Below are 16,984 nucleotides of genomic sequence, written 5' to 3'. Positions count from 1 at the left end.
TGGCTTAGGTAAAAATTGTAAATTGTCCCTAGTGTGTAGGATAGTGCTAGTGTATGGGTGATCACTGGCCGGCTCGGACTCGATCGACCAAAGGGCCCGTTTCCATGCTGTATGTCTAAAAAAACCTAAAGCTCAGTATAATCTTATTTGAATGTGGCAACAGCGAGAGGGACTGAATAACCTGCACCAGATCATTATTTCTAATATTCTCATTTCCTAATTGCTTTCCCTGGTGAGCTGGCTGCACATTGGCATTTGTGGCACAAATATTTAAAAACCTGTGGTGCCAGAGTTTGAAGCTTGAGGGCTCCGTCTTGGCCTATAGCTGCGTTCCCATTAAGCATCTGGTACCATTCGAGGCACAGACACGTGTTTGACACATTATCAAGCGCCGCCTATCAGTTTGTTTAAAATCCTTCTGCGATCAGCTGGTCGAGCACATTATTAACTAGTTTACAGGTGATGAGAATCAAAGCTTCATGTCATACTCAACGTTTAAAGTTTGGCCAGATGTGCCTTATGTAAGACTATACCCTGCTGGAAGGGCTTACAGGAATAACGTAGCATTTTCCTGGTGGAATTGACTGCATACCCAGCATCAACTCATCGACTTATCAACCTAGAGACAAAATAGAACCTAGGGTTTATTTCCAGCTTGTTCATTTTCGAATGGATCGGCTCAGCTGTGTTCAAACTACACAGCAAAAAACCATCAACGGGGGAACAAAGCTGTATGTCTTCCGATACATTTGACTATGACATGGTAGAGCTTTGATTCGAATTACGCAGTACAGTCAAAATAACAAAAGTATTTGTTTAATCTTAAGAAGTTCACGTGCCCACTGCTTTATTAAAGATATTAGTCAATATGAACAGAGTTGCAAGTGACTGGGTCAATATTGACGATGCCTTCCGAGCACGGTTTCGTTGAAAGATGATCAATAATTAGGGGCATTATTGCACAGAAATGCTTAGACTTTTGCTAATTATATCAGAAACAATGCTTAATGATCGGCACTTAAATTTCAATTATATTCATCACTTAAAGATTAGTTGGTTTATTATTTTACAATAATACAGCCTCAAACTGCTGCTGTTCCCTCTAATTGGCCAGAAATATCATAAAAATCTTAGCATGTGTGTGAGCCTGTCAATAAATTAACATAAAGCCTCCAGGAAGAATACAAGCAAACAAAGTACCTAGCTGAACCACTATCTTGTAAATTGTCTTTTTCCAAAGAATACTGACAGGTAGTGTACTCGCCGAAAAAAAATAACATCCCGTAGAGTTCCTGCCTGAGTAATTAGGATGTCTTCTTAACTTTACACTTTCGTTCGTTCACAGATATAATGTATTGTAAAATCATAATGATTACAGTGCAGTAGGGTACCATTTGGCCCATTGAATATATGGTGCTCTGTGGAGACTCCTTTCTTCCATCACATTGCTTCACATTTGCCACATCCCTCCAAATTACTCTCGTGCCTTCCCAGTTCTCTATTGAAAGTCTTCCACCAAAACATGCAGGACTGTGGGTTCCAAATAATCACTTGTGCATCTATTGTGCAGAAAAGATTTTGCTCAGCTCCCTCCATATCTTTTGCCCATCATTATCAACCAGTCTTATCAATAAACATTAGATAATAGACAATAGACAATAGACAGTAGACAAAAGTGCTGGAGAAACTCAGCGGGTGCAGCAGCATCTATGGAGCGAAGGAAATAGGCAACGTTTCGGGCCGAAACCCTTCTTCAAACAATAGACAATAAACAATAGGTGCAGGAGTAGGCCATTCGGCCCGTCGAGCCAGCACCACCATTCAATGTGATGATGGCTGATCATCCCCAATCAATACCCCATTCCTGCCTTCTCCCCATATACCCTGACTCCGCTATCTTTAAGAGCCCTATCTAGCTCTCTCTTGAAAGTATCCAGAGAACTGGCCTCCACCACCTACTGAGGCACCCACAGACTCACAACTCACAACAAAAAGTGTTTCCTCGTCTCCGTTCTAAATGGCTTACCCCTTATTCTTGAACTGTGGCCCCTGCTTCTGGACTCCCCCAACATCGGGAACATGTTTCCTGCCTCAATCGTGTCCAAACCCTTAACAATCTTATATGTTTCAATAAGATACCCTCTCATCCTTCTAAACTCCAGAGTGTACAAGCCCAGCCGCTCCATTCGCTCAGCTTATGACAGTCCCGCCATCCTGGGAATTAACATTGTAAACCTCGCTGCACTCCCTCAGTATCAATAATGTCCTTCCTCAAATTAGGGGACCAAAACTGCACACAATACTCCAGGTGTGGTCTCACTAGGGCTCTGTACAACTGCAGAAGGACCTCTTTGCTCCTATACTTGACTCCTTTTGTTATAAAGGCCAACATGCATTAAGGTGCCAGATGGTGGAGGGCTCTACCCGAGCCGGCTGCCTGCCCCTTTTCCGGGGATACGTCCGTGCCCGGGTGCGGATGGAAAGGGAATACGCCCTGTCTACGGGCACCCTGAGGGAGTTCCGCGATCGCTGGGCACCGAGGGGGGTTGAATGTATCCTGGACAAGGATTGCAATATAGTTGTTTAGCAGTTGCTTAGCATATTTCTTTCGTCTTGTATTATGATGCTGTTTTGTTTTATTGTATTGTAAATACTATTTTAATATTTGAATAAATATTTGATTAAAATAAAAAAAAAAAAAATTTAAAAAAAAAAAACATGCCTTTCGCTTTCTTCACTGCCTGCTGTACCTGCATGCTTACTTTCATAGACTGATGAACAAGGACCCCCACATCCCGTTGTACTTCCCCTTTTCCCAACTTGACGCCATTTAGATTGTAATCTGCCTTCCTATTTTTGATACCAAAGTGGATAACCTCACATTTATCCACATTAAGCTTCATCTGCCATGCATCTGCCCACTCCCCCAATCAGTCCAAGTCATCCTGCGTTCCCATAGCATCCTCCTCACAGTTCACACTGCCACCCAGTTTTGTGTCATCTGCAAATTTGCTAATGTTACTTTGAATCCCTTCATCCAAATGATTGATGTACAGTATATTGTAAATAGCTGCGGTCCCTGCACCGAGCCTTGCGGTACCCCACTAGTCACTGCCTGCCATTCTGAAAGGGACCCATTAATCCCTACTCTTTGTTTCCTGTCTGCCAACCAATTTTCTATCCATGCCAGCACTCTACCCCCAATACCATGTGCCCTAATGTTGCCCACTAATCTCCTATGTGTGACCTTATCAAATCTCTCCTGTACCATGTACCATCCGCTCATGGGAAGTGCTTCTGTTTTCCAACTCTGAACGCATAACCTGCACACAGTCACCAACCCCATGACTGTGCCAGTCCGAAGAAGGGTCCCAACCCATAAGGCCACCTGTCCATTCCCACCACATATGTTGCCTGACTCCGAGATCCTCCAGCACTTTGTGCTTTACTGAAGATTCCAGCTCTGCAGTTTGTCGCGTCACTACCATTAAAGCTACAATCAACCTGTTTTGTTCCATGGAGAAGAACCCCAGACCTCTCCAGTCTAACCCTGGAGCTGAAACAAACTAACACACATTTATAGGCATAGTGGATTGATTGAAAGGATAGGAAATCTCCTGAACAACGTGGTGTAATTCAAGCACCTTGGAGTGGTGTGTTTTAATTGGAGCCGATATCCAAACAATAGAAATTGTTTTTGGTAATGGGGTCAATCTTCCTCGCTGATATCAATTTAGTTTTAGAAACAGAGAAACATAGAAAATAGGTGCAGGAGGAGGCCATTCGGCCCTTCAAGCCACCACCGCCATTCATTGTGATCATGGCTGATCGTCCCCAACCAATAACCCGTGCCTGCCTTCTCCCCATATCCCTTGATTCCACCAGCCCCTAGAGCTCTATCTAACTCTCTCTTAAATCCATCCAGTGATTTGACCTCCACTGCCCTCTGTGGCAGGGAATTCCACAACTCTCTGGGTGAAAACATTTTTTCTCACCTCAGTCTTAGATGACCTCCCCTTTATTCTAAGACTGTGACCCCTGGTTCTGGACTCGCCCAACATTGGGAACATTTTTTCCTGCATCTAGCTTGTCCAGTCCTTTTATAATTCTGTTACGTTTATTATTGTCATGAGTACTAAGGTACAGTGAAAAGCTTCTTTGTTGCCTGCAGATGCAGGATAAATAAAGATTTAAAAATAGTGGAGCGATGGTAATGAGTGATAGCAGATTGACTGGATAGAAGAAAGACTGGATAGACTCGGCTTGTACTCGCTAGAATTTAGAGGATTGAGGGGGGAATCTTATAGAAACGTACAAAATTCTTAAGGGGTTGGACAGGCTAGATGCAGGAAGATTGTTCCCGATGTTGGGGAAGTCCAGAACAAGGGGTCACAGTTTAAGGATAAGGGGGAAATCTTTTAGGACCGAGATGAGAAAAACATTTTTCACACAGAGAGTGGTGAATCTGTGGAATTCTCTGCCACAGAAGGTAGTTGAGGCCAGTTCATTGACTATATTTAAGAGGGAGTTAGATGTGGCCCTTGTGGCTGAAGGGATCAGGGGGTATGGAGAGAAGGCAGGTACAGGATACTGAGTTGGATGATCAGCCATGATCATATTGAATGGCGGTGCAGGCTCGAAGGGCCGAATGGCCTACCCCTGCACCTATTTTCTATGTTTCTATGTTTCTATCCACTTCAGGGACCAGCACATAAAGAATCACCTGGCATTGGCACCATCTTGGATCAACATCGCACATTCTTGGACCAACAGCCAGGTGAAAGCCCAGTTTACAGAGCCGGTGTTGTTCTCAATCTGCAGCGGTGTATATGCTCACCTCTGTGCTGTTTCATTGCACAGAATTCAATAAAGCAGCATGAATTTCCAGAAGATCCTTTCTTTCAGGATGGAACTACCCTTCCTCCTCCCCTTCCTCACATCGAGCCTATGCTTGGTTCAACGGAGATATCAACAGGGGCAGAGAAGAAAGGAAGCAAGTAGGTATTTATTATTTATGGGGTTAGTTTTACTGATCTTAATTGATGCATCGGATGTAGACCTGCATCCTCATCTATTTATATACACGTCTTAAAAAGTAATGAATTTTGAAAATAAAAACAGAAAATACCATGAAAACTCCTTAGTTTTAGTGATACAGCATGGAAACAAGCCTTTCATCCCACCGAGAATGCACTGCCCAGCGATCACCCCATACACTAGCTCTATCCTACACACTAGGGACAAATTGCAGAAGCCAATTAACCTACAATCTTGCATGTCATTGTAATGTGGGAGGAACTGGAGCACCAAGAGAAAACCAACGCAGTCACAGGGAGAACGAACAAACTCCATGCAGACAGCACCCATAGTCAGCATTGAACCCGGGCTTCTGCCGCGGTAAGGCAGCAACTCTCCCGCTGCGCCACTGCGCCGCCCACAAACTCTGCAGGTCCGTGGAGAGAGAAACAGCGATACCAATTTAGGACAATGATCTCTCGTCCGATCTCAAAGCTGTTCGGTGGGCTTTGATGCCCTCGAAGGTAATGAGACAAATCTTGCACCCTACTGAGTCTGGGAGGTGGGGTCTCAAGGAGGACCGTACCCAGAACTACGCTGGAACACTCAGCTTAGTCCGGGGCAAACACCCAACAACGTTTGGAATATCTCCTGCCACACATTGGAAAAAAATTAAATAACCGACTGATGCAATCGTCTACAGCACATGAGGATGAATGAGTACTTGGAGTAGGATCATGAACCTCACATAGGATCATGAATTTATCTAGATAAACATTTTGTGTAAATTTTAAAAGGTAGCTAAACAACAGGGGATAATTGAATTGAATTGAATTGAATACCTTTATTGTCATCAGACCTTACGGTCTGAACGAAATTTCGTGCCTGCAGTCATACATACAATCATACAATAATAAACAACAATAAACACAAATTAACATCCACCACATCCACCACAAATTGCCTCCACCACAGCACCTCCTCACTGTGGTGGAGGCAAATATCTTAGGGTTACTGTCTCTTCCCTCCTCTTCTCCCTCTGCGCTGAGGCGCTTCCCCACCGGGCGATGGCACAACAGTCCCGCGGCTCACCGAACCCCGCAAACGGGCCGGTTCAAACACCGCGGCCCGGGGGTGGTCGAAGCTGCCGCCCCCCAGTCCAGCACACGCAGCCGCTGGCCCGCGGCTGAACCCAGGACTCAGGTCACCGCCTCAGAACGCCGTCCCAGCCACCGGAGCACCGTTCCAGCCCCGAGCCGGATCGCCCTCACGTGAGTGCCGCTCCTCCCTCGAGCTGGGCCACTCCGACGGGAGTGCCGTTCTCCCTCGGGCTGGGCCACTCCGACGGGAGTGCCGTTCTCCCTCGGGCTGGGCCACTCCGACGGGAGTGCCGTTCTCCCTCGGGCTGGGCCACTCCGACGGGAGTGCCGTTCTCCCTCGGGCTGGGCCACTCCGACGGGAGTGCCGTTCTCCCTCGGGCTGGGCCACTCCGACAGGAGTGCCGTTCTCCCTCGGGCTGGGCCACTCCGACGGGAGTGCCGTTCTCCCTTGGGCTGGGCCACTCCGACGGGCCACAGCCCCTCACGGGAGAGTCTCTCAGCCCCTCGCCAGGCCGCTCTCATGAGAGCGCAGTTCCAGCCCCGGGCTGGGCCACCCTCACGGGAGCGAGCTCAGGGCAAGTCCGGTCAGCTGCCTCCAGTCCCGAGGTCGCCAGCTCCGCCATTAGGCCTCAGCGTAGACAGAGGCAGAGAAGGGGGATACGACAAAAATGTCGTATTCCCCCGAAGGGAGAGACAGCAAGCCGCGTTTCACCCCGCACCCCACCCCACATAAACACAACCTAAAAACCAAAAACGTAACTAGACAAAACGAAAAAAAACAACACAAAAAAGTAAAAGACAAACGGACTGCAGGCGAGCCGCAGCCGTTCCCAGCGCCGCCAACTGGAACAACGACAGGGTAAATAGAGGGCCTTCCCGACCAAGAGCATATTCAGAATAGAAACTGAACAATGGGAGCAGTAAGCATCTGCCGAAACAATATTGAATAATTACAGTAACTGCATTAACACTAGGGACTAATTACAGATTCCTTTTAAAATATAAGGTATACATCTATCTAAAACCTGCTGATTTTCTGCATGTTATTTATAACACAGGCAGAGGACATTCAGCACCATTTCACCTGTGCAGGAAAGGAAACCCCACCAAGTCTATACCCTCCTCGAAGAATTAAGTGCATAGACCTGCAGGTCATGGATGTCTAAACCCACATTCAAGTACAGTTTAAAAGCTTTTATCACCCTTTCATGCAGTGAGTTTCAGATCCTTACTCCCCTCAGGGTGAGAATGTTGTCGCCCAAATGGTTCTGCACCTATTGTTTCAAATGTATACCACTCCCCACCCCATCAGTTTAACCTTTAGGGGATGGAAGCTCATAGATATGCACTATCTCAGCTTCTTCTGTCCCAAAGAACAATACCACAACCTATTCAAAAAAGAGCAGAGGTGTTCACTTGGTTTCACTCTCTACAGTCATTGCTTGAGCTTCTGTGAATAACTGCATTTGTTGGTTTTATTTCCAGCTTTATTCCTATTTTTTTCCTCGCAGAACTTTTCAATTCTACCAACATCTTTGCAAATCTTCTCTACATCCATTTCAGTCGGATCACAATTTTGGGCGTTAGTTTTAATTCGAGTTTTATCTTTTAGCGAATAGTATTTCGCAATTGGCAAAAAGCAATGTGAACATCTGCAGCATTGCTAGACGACTTCACAGAGTAACAATGCGATGGCAGAGCAGCGTGAAAATGTAAGATCATTCCCCTGATACACAAGTTTGGTGTCACTAAATGTGACTGGTATCATGCACCTGAAACGTCCATGCAGTCATCCACTGTTCACTGCATGTTACCACTATTGCTCTGCTTTTATTGGGATAACTTGCTCTGGTTTCTGTTCCCATTGCAATTCAAAGAATATTGGAAAAGCAGCCAACATAATCAAAGACATGTCCCATTCCAGTCCATGCTTCATCTTCCTGTTCCAACCAGGTAAAAGGTATAGAAGCTTGAAAGCGCGCATCACTAGACTCAGGAACAGCTTCTTCCACTCTGTTATCAGGCTTCTGAATGATCTGTCCAATTCATCTCTACCCTATTGTGTACTATGTCTATGGAACTGATGAGCTACAATGCTGAGATCTATATTCTGTACTCTGAAGATACACACAGAATTGTATCTTCCTCTGCGCTACCTATTGGAACTGAGATTGACTTTATTGAATTAATATATAGTATTATCTGATCTGGTTGGATAGCAAGCAAAACAAATCTTTTCTCTGTACCTCGGTACACGCGACGATAATAAACATAACCCCTTAACTTAATGAGGTACTGTTTCTGAGTAAAGTTGTCAAAGGGCAACTTGAATGTCCAGGAGCGGAAAAGACTGCAAACAGTGGTGAACGCTGCCCAGTCCATCACCGGCTCATATTGTTTACAGTGTACTACGTTTACATATTCTGTTGTGCTGCAACAAGATTTCATTGTTCATGACAATAAACCCACTCTTTACTGTTGATCATCTACCCTGTCCCAACTCCAGCTCTTTTCCTCCTGTAGCCTTGTCAGTGGTGCTTGTTTCTGCATTTATTATTTGAAGGCAATGTTACAATTATGTATCGTTACTTGTTAGAGTAATAGTTAGTTATGTTATTCAAGAAGTGTTGACATGAACCATGAAATTGATAAATAAGAAAAAAACATTACAGCAAAGGATAAAATATATTATTTAAAGGCCTCTATAAATTAAGTAACCCACAGTATAAATAAAAGACAATTTAATATTGGGATTCATGGTATCTGTGGGAATTGTTTGCGCAAGTACACGATTTGAAATATTGGCCTGGGTTAAAGACCTAGCGCTAAGAGCCACAGTGAAAGAGATAACAAAATCCACTTAAAGTATGATTTAAAGTGGCTTGTTTCTTTGTTTAAAAACAAAGAACATTCAGAGTAAATCAGCAGGAGCATGGAAAAAAGCAACAAAAAAGCATCAGCAGGCACCTCAGGCTGATAAACAAAGGCCGTCTGTCTGTCTTACCTTGGGGAGGGCAAAATAAGTCCCAAGTTCTTGTAAAATATCGTGCCAAGTACAAAAACAGAGGATTCATCCAAGTCTGAAAAATAAAGATTGTACATTACTCAAAGAGGCCATTTAACCCAACATACTCTTTCAAAGACTTGTTCAAAAACCCCATTGTCCAACCACATCCCCTAAGCCTGGAATTGTTCTTCTAACTCCATTTCTGATATATTTTCCGAATTCCTTAGGTTTGTTAAATATTATTTTATATCAGCGAGGGTTAGTGTTTCTGCTGAGGGGCTTTGATTTGTCTCTCTTCAGAGTCCCACAAATCAAAAAGTCATAAGGTCATAAGTGATAGGAGTAGAATTAGGCCATTCGGCCCATCAACTCTACTCTGCCATTCAGTCATGGCTGATCTATCTCTCCCTCCTAACCTCATTCTCCTGCCTTCTCCCCATAAACCCTGACACCTGTACTAATCAAGAATCTACAGTGTATTCAGAAAGTATTCAGACCCTTCACTTTTTACACATCTTGCTACGTTACAGCCTTATTCATAAATGGATTAAAACATTTTTTATCATCAATCTACACACAATACCCTGTATTACAAAAGTGAAAACAGGTGTTTAGAAATTTTTGCTAAGTAATTAAAAATAAATAACTGAAATATCACATTTACATAAGTATTCAGACCCTTTACTCAGTACTTTGTTGAGGCACCTTTGGCAACAATTACAGCCTCAAGTCTTATTGGGTATGCTACCACAAGCTTGGCACACCTGTATTTGGGTAATTACTCCCATTCTTCTCTGCAGATTTTCTCAAGCTCTGTCAGGTTGGATGGGGAGCGTCGATGCACAGCTATTTTCAGGTCCCTTCAGAGATGTTTGGTCGGGTTCAAGTCCGGGCTCTGGCTGGGCCAATCAAGGACATTCACAGACTTGTCACGAAGCCACTCCTGCATTGTCTTGGCTGTGTTTTGGGTCATTGTCTTATTGGACGGTGAACCTCCGCCCCAGTCTGAGGTCCAGAACGCTCTGGAGCAGGTTTTCATCAAGGATCTCTCTGTACTTTGCTCCGTTCATCTTTCGCTCAATCCTGACTAGTCTCCCAGTTACTGCCGATGAAAAACATCCCCACAGCATGATGCTGCCACCAGCATTCTTCACTGTAGGTATGGTATTGGCCAGGTGATGAACGGTGCCTGGTTTCCTCCAGATGTGACGCTTGGCATTCAGGCCAAAGAGTTCAATTTTGGTTTCATCAAACCAGAGAATCTTGTTTCTCATGCCTGTTGGCAAACTCCAAGCGGGCTGTCATGTGCCTTTTACTGAGGCGTGGCTTCCATCTGGCCACTCTACCATAAAGGCCTGACTGGTGGAGTGCTGCTGATATAGTTGGCCTTCTGGAAGGTTCTCCAATCTCCACAGAGGAACTCTGGAGCTCTGTCAGAGTGATCATCAGTTTCTTGGTCACCTCCCTGACCAAGGCCCTTCTCCCCCAATTGCTCAGTTTGGTCGGGCGGCCAGCTCGTGGAAGAGTCCTGGTGGTTCCAAAGTTCTTCCATTTAAGAATGACGGAGGCCACTGTGCACTTCGGGACCTGCAATGCTGCAGAAATTGCTTTATACCCTTCCCCAGATCTGTGTCTCGACACAATCCTGTCTTGGAAGTCCACGGACAATTCCTTCGTCTTCATGGCTTAGTTTTTGCTCTGACATGCACTGTCAATTGTGGGACCTTATATTGACAGGTGCGTGCCTTTCCAAATCATGTCCAATCAATTTAATTTACCACTGGTGGACTCCAATCAAGTTGTAGAAACATCTCAAGGATAACCAATGGAAACAGGATGAACCTCAGCTTAATTTTGAGTGTCATAGCAAAGGGTCTGAATACTTATTTCAGTTATTTCTTTTTAATTAATTTGCAAAAATTTCTAAACACCTGTTTTCGCTTCTTCATTCTGGGGTATTGTGTGTAGATTGATGATAAAAAAAAAGAATTTAATCCATTTTAAAATAAGGCTGTAATGTAACAAAATGTGGAAAAAGTGAAGGGGTCTAAATACTTTCTGAATGCACTGTATCTATCTCTGCCTTAAAAATATCCACTGACTTGGCCTCCACAACCTTCTGTGGAAAGTAATTTCACAGATTCACCACCCTCTGCCTAAATACATTTCTCCTCATCTCCTTCCTAAAAGAACGCCCTTTAATTCTGAGGCTATGTCCTCTCCTCCTAGACTCTCCCACTAGTGGAAACATCCTCACACTGGAAGCAATGGTATTAAGAACAGTGAAAACCATTCTCTCACCAACCCTCTTCAGAGTATGCTGCTTTATCAAGCTCGCCCACACTAGGGAGGTACATTACTGATTATCTGCAGAGAAGTTCAAAGAATTCTAGAAAGAAATACTGCACCTGGCGATGAGGGTATGAATATGTTTTTTGGAATAATAATTTTGTCTTCAGAGTTCCTTGCCCAGTCGACCATTCCCTTCCTTCCTTTCATGGGGAAGTTGATATCGGTCAGGACGGATGCTGCAGGCAGCTTGTGAATGCTGGCCACTGAAAGGGAACCACAAATATTTGAATTGGTCAAAGGTGTTCATTAAACTTGCAATCTTTATTTTTCATTTTATTTAACCATTGATATCTTCATGATTGAATAACTACTTCCGTTTGCAGCCCTGGAAGTGTATCTGCAAAGATAAACTACTTGCATCCTCAGGAGATTCAGGAACCATCAGAACTTGAGAAACAGAAGCGGGATTAGGCCCGCCATCTCTCAAACCAATGCTATTTGAAACATGGTTAATCTTTGCATAAATTTCTTCCTGACACTTAGATCCCTTTTCATCAGTGTCCAAAAATCATCAAAGTCCTGGAACTGAGCATCCATAGGCTGTCGAACAGGAGAATTTTAAAGTAGAGTTCCTTCTCATCTCTGTCTGAAATGGCTTACCACTAACTGAAATGGTGAACCCCATGATCCTGATTCTGCAGTTTTGTTCAAAATTGCCTCCCTGAATCGCTCTGACTGCTCCTTTGATGTTTTCCATAAAACCTATCTGGAAAGTGAAGCACTTTCTGTTATGTGTGTTTTGTGGAGGGGAGTGGAAGTGAGGATGAGAGCAAAATGGTCACTTAGTAGCCGCCAAAAATGTTTTTGTGGCTGTTTTCAGAGGAAAAATAGAGCGGGAGCTTTGTCAGAAACTGCAGGCCCAGGCCCCTCCCAAAACCGGGGGTTTTAATAATCGACACAAACCACCTACAATCACAATCATACAACTTGGAACCAGGCCGCTTGGTTCATCATGTCCACTCCAAGCCAAGTATCTGCCTGCTAATGGGAAAAGGGCTGAGTTGATCCGTTCAACTGACGGGGGTTTGGCGATGAATCTCAGGATCATATCCTGGGGTCCTACCGAGTCTGAACCGGCCTGTTCGCGGAGCACGGTTGAGCCACGGGACTAACCTACCATCATCCGGTGGGGTCACAACATCGGAGGCCTGAATCGCCTCAGCGCAGAGGGAGAACAAGGAGGGAAGAGACAAAGACTTAAGACTTTTTGCCTTCACAGTGTGGATGTTAAATTTGTGTTTATTGTGTGTTTTGCTATTTTATTATATGTATGACTGCAAGGCAACAAGATTTCGTTCAGACCGAAAGGTCTGAATGACAATAAAGTTCCTAGATTCCTAGAAAATATCCGACCTGCTGTTAAGCCTATTAAACTTTTTTGAAATGCTTCCTTTTGTCAAAAACATTAAAAACCATTTGAATTATTTGAAATTATATTTAAAAATTCAAATTTGTGATAAAGTGATTCAAAACGATTTTTTTAAAGTCTGGGGGCAATGTTAATGGAGTGGTGCGGTGGGTGGATGGGGATTATAACCAAACCCTCTCTCTAGAACATCAGTGTTCCACCACGGGACAATGCCAGGTCTGGTCAGGAAGGAAGGCAACACGCGATGGGAACCCATCTCCTGCTCAGCTCAGACTTCCTTCTCTTACAACATAGAACATAGAAAACTATAGCGTAGGAACATGCCCTTCAGCCCACATAGTTTGTGCCAAACATGATGCCTAGAGAAGCTAATATAATCTGCCTGCACATGATTCATACCCCTCCATTCCCTGCATATCCAAATGCCCATCTAAAAGCCTCAAACTCCACTATTGTATCTGCATCCACCCCCTCCTCCCCCCAATAGTGTGTTCCAAGCACCCACTACCCTGTGTAGTGTGTAAAAAAACTTGCTCTGTACATCTGTTTTAAACTTTGCCCCACTCATCTGGGGGAAAAGGCTCTGACTATCTACCCGATCTATGCCTCTTACACTTTTATATACTTCTATCAACTTCTGCTGTTCCAGAGAAAACAATCCAAGTTTGTTCAACTTTTTTTAGAACTGATGCCCTGAAATGCAGGCATTATTCTGGTAAACTTCTTCTGCACCCTCCAAAACCTCCACTTCCTTTCTAGCTGACCGCAACAGTACATAATACTCTAAATGTGTCTGATCCAAAGTCCTATAGAGTTGCATTATATTAATAATAATAATAATAATAATAATAATAATAATAATAATAATAATAATAATAATAATAATAATAATAATAATAATAATAATAATAATAATATCTTTTATTGTCATTGCACATAAGTGCAACGAGATTTGGTATGCAGCTTCTAACCGATGTAAAAAAAAAGAAATAAATGAACTGTGCGACGTGACCATCCGAGGGAGACAGTCCAGGGGGGGTGGGGGGCACTCAGCAGGGCCGGTTCAGAGCCGCTATAGCTCTGGGAATGAAGCTGTTTCTGAGTCTGGAGGTTCGGGCGTAGAAGGCCTTGTAATGTCTGCCGGAAGGAACTAGTTTGAACAGTCCATTACAAGGGTGTGAGGAGTCTTTATGGATGCTGACGGCCTTCCTGAGGCAACGTGTGTGGTAGATGCCCTCCAAGGCTGGTAGCTGTGTCCCAATAATCCTCTGCGCTCTGTGGACGACGCGCTGAAGAGCTCTCCTCTCCGCCTCCGTGCAGCTGAGATACCACACAGAGATGCCATACGTTAATATGCTCTCTGTGGTGCAGCGGTAGAAGGTTGTCAGCAGCTGTCAGCAGTCACTTCCTGACTCCTATATCCAATTCCCTGAACACACAGCCATGGTCATCTAATAAAGTATGAATCAATCAATCAATCAATCAACATGCTGAGCCATCAACAGCTTAAATACACCAAATGCCGAAGTAACTCAGCGGGACAGGCAGCATCTCTGGATAGAAGGAATGGGCGACGTCTTCAGTCTGAAGAAGGGTCTTGACCCGAAATGTCACCCATTCCATCTATCTGGAGATGCTGCCTGTCCTGCTGAGTTACTCCAACATTTTGTGTCTATCTTTGGTGTAAACCAGCATCTGCAGTTCCTTCCTACACAACAGTTAAAGGACAATGTTCCCACTGGGCTGCTGGATGTTGGATAGAATGATTGGACTCGGAGGGACACTGCAGACTAAAGGGAGTCACATAGCTGTGCGGATCAGACAGAACAGTGGAGTAAAGACCAGAGATGAGATCAACCTACATTTTATTGAACGGCAGAGCAGAGTTGAGGGGCCACATGGCCTGCTCCTGCCCCAAATTGGTATTGCACACAAACGGAAATCTGTAAAATATTGATGAGCATCACTCCATTTCCATTGTAGGTCAGGCAACGAGCCATGCTGATGGTGTGTGGAGGGGCCATCAACTCCATAATAGTGAGAGTGAAGTGAATCTGCCTGAATTGGTTGATGACTTTCGAGGAGACGTGATTAGAGATGATGGGTTTGGGGGCTGGGGGGGAGAGAATGCAGGCATTTGTGGATAAACGTAGATTAAAAGTGCTCCAGCACTGTTCCAGCTAACTTGCTGGATAATGTAGTTTGCCAAATTGACCATTTTTTTGAAAGGGAATTAGAAGCTTCTGAGCAGTTGCACAAAAGAGGAGAGAGCAGGCAATTCCACTGACAGGTGAGCTTGAAACCAGTCCTCCTGCCTGATTAATGCATCCACAATTGCTTGATGGACGACACACGGACACATGGTAAGACTGCTATTAAATCAAGCCTCTCTTGATGTACTCACGACTAGTCGCTCTTCATGGAAAAGCTCCCAGTAATTGCAGAGTTTTGATGAGTGACACTATATACATAGTAAATGGAGGCTGATGTGCCAGATTTAAAAGAGAAGGACTTGCTCAATTATTCCACTCAAAATGCTTTCCACATGTCTTCTGATATTTAAATCCTTACTTTCCTCCATTGCTTTATTTTTCACAACATTGATGACTTTAATATGCCATGTTTCCTTATCTCTGTGGAAAGTAAGGGGGAAAAAAAGTGATGATCAGTTCTGACTGATCATCTACCTCATAAACCAGCCCTATCTCCATATTTCCTTCTTCCTTTAAAATGTAAAATCTATTGATTTCTCTTTGCATTGACTGAGGCGTTGAGAATTCCACAGGTTTGCCACTCACTGAGTGAAGACATTTTTCCTCATTTCAATCTTAAATTGCTTACTCCTTAGTTTGAGACATGTGATTCCTAGTTTTAGACTTCTCAGCCAGGGAAACCTTTGTGATGTTTGGTGGACTGTGTGGGGTGGGAGGACCCGTTGCTCCTCCCGTGCTACAGGTGGCACTGCACAGGACAAAGGGAGATGTTTTGTATATAGTTGATCCTGTCTGTAGACAGTGTGTGTGCAGCCATTTTGAGTTGTCTTGCTGCCAGCATTGGGTAAAGTATTAAAGTCTTCTGTTGTAAATTGAAGACACTCAAGTTTTGTGCAGACCTAGAAAACGAGCACGAAAGTGGTGTCAGGAGTGGGATACTTCGGCTTGCATCCAAATACCCAGATAAGAGCCTATTTTTTACCTTTAAAAAAAACAGAATTCAAACTAACATGTCTCGGCAATTCTATTGTTTCGATCGCGAGCGAGAAAGGTGGTCATCGTATTTAATGCTCGCTGAGTTTTATATTGAAAGTATGGCAATTATGACTGACAAGAGGAAGAAGGCTCTCTTGTGTTCATCAATGTCTCCAGAAACTTTTGCACTGCTTCAAAATTTACATACAGAAGTAACTGAAGTTTCATATGCTGAAATCACAACGGCTTTGCAGCTGCATTTCGAAGAAAGTCGAAATTTCCTCGCAGCTCGCCTTGATTTCTACAGGACGGTGCAAAAGGAAGGGCAATCGATCACCGGATTTCTTGCCGAACTTCACACCAAGGTAAAGGCACGTGATTTTAAAACTCAATGCTGCGAAAAGTGCCAAGACAATGCATTGCGGGATAGACTGGTCATGGGCTGCAGGCATTCATTCATCCAGCAGGCGATTCTCAAGGAATCGGACGCCTCATTGAAGAATGTGCTGCAGTGTGCTAAGATGGCCGAGCTGCTGAGTAAAGAACTGCACAAAATGGCCGGCGAAACAGTGTCAAAGCTCCCTCAGGAGGTGCATACAGTTCGTCAGACTCATCTGCAACGCCAGAAACCACTTGATCAACCCAGAGCAAATCTGGAGAAGGTGGGACAGTTTCAGAAGAGCCGTCCCCCTGTGGGAGGAGGATCGAAACCCTGCTACTGGTGCGGCTCGACTGCCCGTGATAACCGTGACTGCCCGTATATAGAGTCCATTTGTTATGTCCGTTACCGAAAAGGTAATCTCCAGGCAGTGTGTCAATCCGTAGGAGAGCTGAGAACGGGCAAGAAAGCGCAAAACACAGTCGACCAAATCATGAAGACCATTTCTATTGAAGTGCTCAAGGTGTCTACAATCACCGACAAGCCGAGGATTTCGCTGCAGGTCTTGAACAT

The 16,984-nt window shown here is 44.3% G+C and overlaps 1 protein-coding gene across 6 annotated transcripts in view; it reads right to left on the bottom strand.

Moving 5' to 3' along the window:
- The window catches only part of adgrb3 (adhesion G protein-coupled receptor B3), a 713,405-nt gene that overhangs the window by 257,260 nt on the left and 439,161 nt on the right, over nucleotides 1–16,984 (bottom strand). For all 6 annotated transcript variants that reach the window (XM_033021883.1, XM_033021886.1, XM_033021887.1 and 3 more), the window contains 2 exons: nucleotides 11,532–11,678; nucleotides 9,121–9,196 (listed from right to left, as the gene is read on the bottom strand). In XM_033021883.1, coding sequence (XP_032877774.1) covers nucleotides 9,121–9,196; nucleotides 11,532–11,678 — 223 coding nt within the window. The remainder of the gene's footprint in view (nucleotides 1–9,120; nucleotides 9,197–11,531; nucleotides 11,679–16,984) is intronic.

The sequence above is a fragment of the Amblyraja radiata genome, chromosome 5, assembly GCF_010909765.2.
Source record: "Amblyraja radiata isolate CabotCenter1 chromosome 5, sAmbRad1.1.pri, whole genome shotgun sequence".
Lineage (NCBI taxonomy): Eukaryota > Metazoa > Chordata > Chondrichthyes > Rajiformes > Rajidae > Amblyraja > Amblyraja radiata.
The sequence above is the reverse complement of the archived record's forward strand: the minus strand, read 5'-3'. Positions and strand labels throughout refer to the sequence as shown.